General features: G+C 42.4%; 1 protein-coding gene across 1 annotated transcript in view; it reads left to right on the forward strand.

Annotated features, from left to right (window-relative positions):
• Positions 1-7,645, forward strand: part of LOC102866375 (ATP synthase subunit f, mitochondrial-like) — a 100,068-nt gene extending 92,423 nt beyond the window's left edge. The window contains exon 3 of the mRNA XM_006894441.1: positions 7,347-7,645. Coding sequence (XP_006894503.1) covers positions 7,347-7,645 — 299 coding nt within the window. The remainder of the gene's footprint in view (positions 1-7,346) is intronic.
• Positions 7,646-8,092: the final 447 nt, after the last annotated feature.

The following is an 8,092-nucleotide window of genomic DNA, read 5'->3' on the forward strand; positions in this document are numbered from 1 at the left end:
AAGTTTGCACTTTGGCTTCTGGCAACACATAGGTTGCACTCAATTACCTTCATGACCTTTAGTAGTTTTACCAACAATCTTAGTTCCTGACACTTCTGGAGATTTGTGATTATTTTTTTTGTAGGTGGATAATTAGAGTATTAACATAATCTGGTAACAGAAAAATATCTTCAGTAGTTAAATAAAGGACCTCTAGTAGCAAGAAGCTGCGTGCAATCCCGAAGGCTCGTGGTTCAAGGCTACCAGCTGCTCTGCAGGGGAAGGATGGGCAATCTCCTCCTGTACAATTAATTGCCTCAGGAAACCCACTGGAAGGTCAGCTATGGGTCAGTTCTGACTCAACGGTACTCAAGAACAACAGTTCCTATAATAGCATTAGTACAATAAAACTAACAGACAGAAAATAGAGTTAAGTCTTTAACAACTATACTATGACAAATGGCAGATTTGTGCAGATGTTTCTGGCACAGCCCTGAGAATGTCTATTGCTTTACCTGCAGAGTTTGGTGTTGGGCATATAAACAAGAGGCTGAAATATGGAACTATTTTGAATTATGAATTCTGCAAAAAGCTGCAAGGCCAGAGTTTTTGTTTTAAGTTATGTATGTATGTATGTATGTATGTATGTATGTATGTATGTATGTATTTTTAGTTTTAACTTTTCGCTTTCAGTGAGGGAAAGGCCTTAAAAGAAAAGATAATGCTGCTATGAGTATTGGTATACAAGTCTCCATTTGTGTCTCAGTTCTCATTTTCTCAGGGTATACTCCAAGCAGTAGAATAGCTGGGTCATATGGAATTTCTATGTTCAGCTCTTTGAGGAAGCACCAAACTGCCTTCCAAAGTGGTTACACCGTTTTACAATCCTACCAAAAATGTCTAAGAGTTCCTCTCTTGCCACATCCTCTCCAACATTTATAACTTGCTGTCTTGTTAAAATTTGCCACTGCTACTGGAGAAAGATAGTATCTTATGGAGGTTTTTATTTGCATTTCTCTTATTGCCAGTGATTTTGAGCATTTCTTCATATGTCTGTTGCCCATTCTAATATCTTCCTCAGTGAAAATTCTTTCCATGTCTTTTCTCCATTTTGAAACTGGGTTATCAGTCTTTTTCTTGTGGAAGCCCAGGAGTATTCTGTAAACTCTTGTTATAAGACTCTTGTCTGAGATGGTATTGCCAAATGTTTGTTTCCAGTAGGTAGGGTTTTTTTTCACCCTGTTTGTAAAAAGGTTTTGCTGTGCACAGAACATGGAAACAGCCCAGATGTCCAACCACAATCTAATGGTTTGAGAATTTATGGTACATTCACACAATGAAATACTATGCGGCACGGAGGAGCAATGGTTTTGTAAGTTACTACCTAACTTGTGAGGGACTGGAGAGCATTATGCTGAGTGAAGTAACTTGGTCCTATAAGGACAAATACTGAATAAAACCATTTTTATTGGATGAGTATGGAGATCCAAAGGGGAGGAGGGTGGAAGCAGAGGGGTAAGGATGGGGGAGGAGCTTAATCATAGGATCACACAAATGTGATGGAGGTGTGAAGGAAACAGAAAAGATATGGTGTGGAAAACAATGTATTTGTACTTCGTAAATATACCAATATAATTTTTTTTAAAAAAGATAAAATTGAGAAAGCTACTTTTGCATTAAGCAAAAACTTGATTACGTTATCTCTTACATCAACAGCAACTCAGGGCTCAGTTGGTAGGATGAGGCATGCTGATTTTCATTGTGGGGGCAATACAGTTCTCTGCACCTCATCAGCTTGAGTCTGCTAGCACTCCTGTTATTGCTAGTGTAGATGTCTGGTGTTGTGATAGACCTTGAAGGAGGTCAACAGCACACTCTGCTTTACACTCTGCTTTCTAATGGCCTAGTCTTTCTTGTTATTGCTGATCAGGTTTGGTCCTTGGAAGTTCCATGCCAATAGTGGTACATGGTATTGAGATTGAATCCTGGAGTTGCTGTGAATAAGGCAAATTGTCCATCCAAGAAGTCAAACAACACCCTTCACTTTAAACTTCTTAAAGAACTGCTTATTGCTGCAACCATTCTGGAAGGCAGTTTGGCGCTTCCTCAAAAAGCTGAACATAGAAATTCCATATGACCCAGCTATTCCACTACTTGGAATATACCCTGAGAATATGAGAAGAGAGGCACAAACTGAGATTTATACATCAATATTCATAGCAGCTTTATTCACCATTGCAAGAATATGGAAACAGCCCAGATGTCCAACCACAAATGAATGGATTGAGAAATGATGCTACATTCACACAGTGGAATACTATGCAGCACGCAGGAGCAATAACTTTGTAAATTATTACCTAACTTGAGAGGGACTGGAGAGCATTTTGCTGAGTGAACTAACTCAGTCCCACAAGGATAAATATTGTATAAGACCATTATTGTAGAATGAGTATAAGGATTCAGGAGGGGTGGGAGAGGCTGGAAGCAGAGGGATATGGATGTGCAGGGGGAAGAGGGGATTAATCATTGGGTTATACAATTTGATGGGTAGAAGGGTGAGGGAAATTGAAAGAATTTGTGTAAATTTATATTAGAATTTCATAAATAGAGAGGGGGGAAAAGAATTCAAAAAAGAGAAATGTCTATTAACACTTTAGATCTTGCCAGACTACACTAAGTTATAGTGTTAGAAGAAGGGAGATGGCTGTGGTGGCACATCGTCCTCTGCCTTCTTCTGTACGATCAGGTGTGCACTAAGAGATGTGTCTGAAAAGGTGTCTTTGAGGTATCTCTGATGGCCTCGGGGCAAGAAGCTTCAATCCTGAAGGTGCACAGTTCAAATCTACCAGATGCTCCCCTGGAGAAGGAAGGGCAATCTCCTCCTGTGCCAGTCACATCCAACTTGATGGTACACAACAAGGTGGGGGAAAGTTGTTTTGAAAAAGTGTCTTTGCTAATTTCTTCAACATGGAAAGGGCAAAAGATGGTTCTTGCTAGACTTTTGGTAGTTATTACATTAGTAGGGGCACTCCTTTTCCTTTCAAAGTCTTTTCTTCGACTTTCCACTTGCTTATTCTCACAGCTCAACATCTAAAGTCCTTGAATTTGCAAACCAGGAAAAATGATCTTGAATGCAAACCAGCAGCTTTTGAAGCGCTCTAGGTTCTACAGTGCAAGAGGCGGATTTTAAGAGCTGTTGAAGCGTCTTAATAGATATTCTTTAGTCTTTCGTTAGCTCTTGTCCCATCTTAAAAAAAATCCCCTTATGAATAATTACCTACGGGCAGTGGTGCTCGCTGGCACTGCCTTTTACCAAGACAAAGTAGTCCAGACATTTTTACTTTTTGTTTTGTGTGGTTCTCATCACTGTTTTTCCCCTCCATCGGGGTCACCATATGTTATACTGTCAGACCAGCAGGAAAGTTCTGGATGATGGAATGAACTACTCAAGACTTCAGTTCGTCAGGAGATAAGGGGAGAGGGCATCAGCTGTGAGTATTGAGGTTGAATCCTGGAATTCCTCTCCCCTTACCTCTAGACTAACTAATGTCTTGAGTAGTTCATTCTGTCACCCAGAACTTTCCTGCTCATCAGAGAAATGCAACCTGTAGTCACCAGGCAGCTTTGGTGGCCTAGTGGGTAAGGAGTTGTACTGCCAACCCAAGGTGAGTGGTTTGAATCCACCTGCTGCTCTGAAGAAATGAGATGGACAATCTCCTCCTGTGTAATTCATATCCTCCAAAAGTCTGCTAGAGGGCCAGCTAGGAGTTGGTTCCCACTTGACATCAATGGGCAATGAGGAGTTGAATCTAATAATCAAGGCAGCCTGGTGACATAGAGCGTTCCTTGGGCTCCTAACCAAAAGGTCAGAGATTTGAGTCCACCAATACTTCTACTGCAGAAAGTCAAGGCACTCTCTTCCCATAAAGACTCACAGGCTTGGAAATTCAACATGAGTCAAAATCAGCTCAAAGGTAATGAGTCTGGGGGTTCATCCAGTAATCTTAGTCCACAGGGCCTGCATTCAGTGGTTATTCAATAAAGTTTGCAGAAATTAATGTAATATCTATTTCATATCTGAAAAGGCTTTTCTTAGAGATGGGGAAATTGCAATATTCTCTGCCCCAGTCAGAGATAGAAAGTGGAAAATCTTTGGGTTTTTCTAGGTCTTTGAGGATGTGGCTTTACCACAAGTCAACAGAAGCAGCGGGTTCTGGGCTGGTGTCAGTGTGTGTATCTCAGTTTGGGATCATTACAGCGAATCAAATTTACTGGTGGAAAAGAATGAGCTCTGAAGTCAGTTAGAATTCCCCTTGACCTATCGGTCTGCTATATAGCTTTAGGCAAGTTACTCAACCCCTCTGGGCCTCCTATTAGAATAAGATCATAATAGGACTAGGTTCACAAGGCTTTTAAGAGTTCTTCGTTAGGTTAAGCACCCAGCACAGCAACAGTGCTTATTCACAGAGGTAGTGGTAGTGCTGCTGTTGTTAATGTTCAGGCACAGTTCAAGCTCATCTCTGGAAGGAGATTGGAGAAAGCAAAACCTCAGGTCCCCTGAGAGCTCCCAGCTCAGTGAGAAAAAGAAAAGTCTTCATGGGGAAGCAGAAAAACATTGCTTGTTATACTTGTCTCCAAGTTCAGTAAGAGGGCAGAGAAGAGTGGAGGAAGGTGGTCAGGAGAGGCTTCCCCGAGAAGGAGAGATGGAGAATGAGGCTTAAAAGCTGTGATATGTACGGTGAGGAGGCAAGAGGCCTGGGGCTGAAGCACAGTGTGTGCAGTCATCTGCAGAGAGCTTTCTGACAACAGGAACGGAGGTGGGTGCAGATCATAGATTGAAGATGTGGAATTGCCGTGGTATTTACTGTAAGTCTGAGCTGGGGAGCATAGTGAGCATGTTTCCTATGAGGCATTTATTTCAGATTAACAACTATAACATGAAAACAGAATCTCCCCCCTCCCTCCCCAGTCCCTGCAGAAGGTTGTTTCTGGTTAGCAGTTTTGTCAAGCACCTCTGCTCCTCTGCCCTGCCTCATCCACTTTTTCTCTCCTCTGGCTCTGATTTCCTGAAACAAGGTGGACAAACGTGGTTCCCTGAGATAAGCAGGACATCATGTATCCCAGCCAATAGGGATGGTTCAGCACTACAAAGGACCTGGGACCTAAACCGGTGACAGCTTTAGGCTTAAAATGCTAGTAACTGCCATGTTCCCATGATCAGTTGACAGAGTGACTGCAACAATGGGCATGAACATGGTGGCGATCAGATGATGGCACAGGATAGGACAAGGTTGTGATATGTGTTCATAGGGTTGTTATGAATCACAGTCAACTCAACAGTACCTAACAACATGTTGTGTACCATCAACTCAGAACCACCCCATAGCTGACCCTCCAGTGAGTTTTCAGAAGCAGTAACACAGGAGAAGACTACCCATCCTTCTCTTATGGAACAGCTGCTAGAGTCAATCCTTATTCTTTTGGGATTGCAGTACAGCTTCTTACCACTAGGCCACCAGAGAGCAACCTGCACAGACCCCATTTCTCTGAGAGCTGGTTTGTGCTGCCTTCTTGTGCCCACTCTGTAACTTCTATCCTTGATGGAGTTTGGTTTGAGTTGTTTGTTTTATATGGTGGTTTCTGGTTATATATATATATATATATACACACACACATATATATATATGTGTATATATCCTTCATAGGGTCTCTATGAGTCACCTGGGACTCGATGACACTTAACAACAACTCTATATATAAAATATTTCTTGAACAAAGCCCAATTTTCAGTCTTTCAAGAAGTCAGCTGGAAAACTTACCTAATTGCTTCCACAGATGTTTGAGTGTCCTATCTTGGACAAGCACAGTGCTGACGTGAAGTTGAATTAGAATGGGCTCCAGAGGACTTTTCCAGTTTCCAGCTGATGTATATTTCCACCACAATCCCCTGAGATCCCCTGGCTGTCACCTCCAGATGCAATGCTAACAAAGAGAATTCTAGGTCCCTGGAAAGTCAGTTTGGGGATGGTTACACTCTTGCAATTGTTATTGTTTGGTGGTTGTGGTGGCGGCATACCATTGAATCAGAACCGATCCATAGCAGGTTTTCAGAGGCAGTTAATCGCGTGGGAGGAGATTGCCCATCCTTCTCCCACAGAGAGGCTGGTGGCCTCGAACTTTGTCCCTTTGGGATTGCAGGGCAGTTTCTTGGCACTAGGTCACTAGGGTCACTAGAGCTCTCAAACTTTCCAATTACCCCTGGTTAATGTTGTTGTTGTTAGGTGCTGTCAAAATGGTTCCAATGCATAGCAATCATACGTAAAACAGAAGAAAACCCAGTCCAATTTGTGCCATCCTCACAATCTCTTAAACTGAGTTTAAACCCATTGTCACTGTGTCAGTCATCTAATTGAAGGTCTTACTTCTTTTCTCTCATGGACCCTCCACTTTTCCAAAAGTGATGTCCTTCTGTATGGACTAGACTCTCCTGATAATGTACCTAAAGTGTGTGAGACAAAGCGTGCCATCCTTGCCTTATGTCTTCATTTTCTTCAAGCAAAGTTTTGTCAACTGCTTAATGAAGGTTGTCGATGAGTCGTCTTCCAATCGTGATGCTACAATCTTCTTCATATAGTCTAACTTCTTAGATTATTTGCTCTACATACATATTGAATTATTTATTCATTGCAGATACATTTTGTAAGAAACATAAATGCAGACTATACACATGGATTTTACCTGACAGTATGCACAGGAATCAGATCGATTATATCTGTGGGAAGAATCATTGGAGAAGTTCAATATCAGCTGTGAAAACTAGACCAGATTCTAATTATGGAACAGATCATCAACTGCTCAGAGGGTCACACTAAAGCTAAAGAAGATTAAATCAAATCCACAGGAATCAAAACTTGAGCTTGAGTCTATTCCACCTGAATTTAAAAACCAGGTCAGCAACAGGTCTGAGGCCTTGAACGTTACTAATGAACCAGAAGAACTGTGGGAGGATATCAAGAATATCATCCACGAAGAGTGCAAACGATCATTACAGAGACAAAGGAGGAGGGAAAGACTGAGGTAGATGTCTGAATAGACTCTAAATATTGCACTAGAGTGTGGAAAAGCCAAAGCAAAGGAAAGCAAGCAGAAAGTTAAGGACCTGAACAGAAGATTTCAAAGGGCAGCTCAGGAAGACAAAGCAAAGAATTATAATGAAATGTGCAAAGAGCTGGAGTTGGGAAATCAAAAAGGATGAACACGCTTGGTATTTCTTATCTGAAGGAACTAAAGAATAAATTCAAACCACAAGTTGAAATATGTAAGGATGAAATGGGCAGACTATTGAATGATCTAGGATGCATTAAAAGATGGAAGGACTGTGGCCACCCAGGACTCCAAGACGGCCTCCATCGTTCCACTGAAGGAGAGGAAGCTAATGGATGTAAAACTGGGGGGGCTGCCCAGCTGGATGCTGATGTGGGACTTCACCCTGAGCGGCATCGCAGGAGCGTTCCAGCAAGGCTACTACCAGTACTACAACAAGTACTTCAACGTGAAGAAGGGGAGCATCGCTGTGCTGTCCATGGTGCTGACACCTTACGTGGTGTTCAGCTACTGCCTTTCTTACAAGGAGCTCAAACATGAATGGTTACGGAAATACCACTAAGAGGCGCTGTCTGCATTCCCGGAGGGGTACTTTTGCCCTGGTGCCCTTCCCTTCTTGAACAACCTTTTGTCACCTAGATTGAGAACTTTGTCCAATAAAAGATGACATTGTTGTTTGTTGTTGTTGTTATGTGCCATCGAGTCGCTTGTGACTCATAGCGACCCTATGTACATCCCTAAACTCTGCTCTGTCCTGTGCCAATCGCACTGTCTGACACACCCGTCCTGATTACCCCAGTCACTGAATCAATTGACCTTATAGGGGGCCTTTCCCTTCTGTGCTGTCCCTCCACCCTACCAAGCATGATGTCCCTCTCCAAGGACCTGTCCCTCCTCACAACAGGTGCAAAGTATGTTAGATGGAGCCTTAGAATCCTTGCCTCCAAGTAGCAGCCCAGTTTGACCCTTTCCAGGACGAATCTGTTTGTTTTCCTAGCAGTCCATGGTA

Source organism: Elephantulus edwardii, unplaced genomic scaffold, assembly GCF_000299155.1.
Source record: "Elephantulus edwardii isolate Elephantulus edwardi_28Jun2011 unplaced genomic scaffold, EleEdw1.0 scaffold00141, whole genome shotgun sequence".
Classification (NCBI taxonomy): Eukaryota; Metazoa; Chordata; class Mammalia; order Macroscelidea; family Macroscelididae; genus Elephantulus; species Elephantulus edwardii.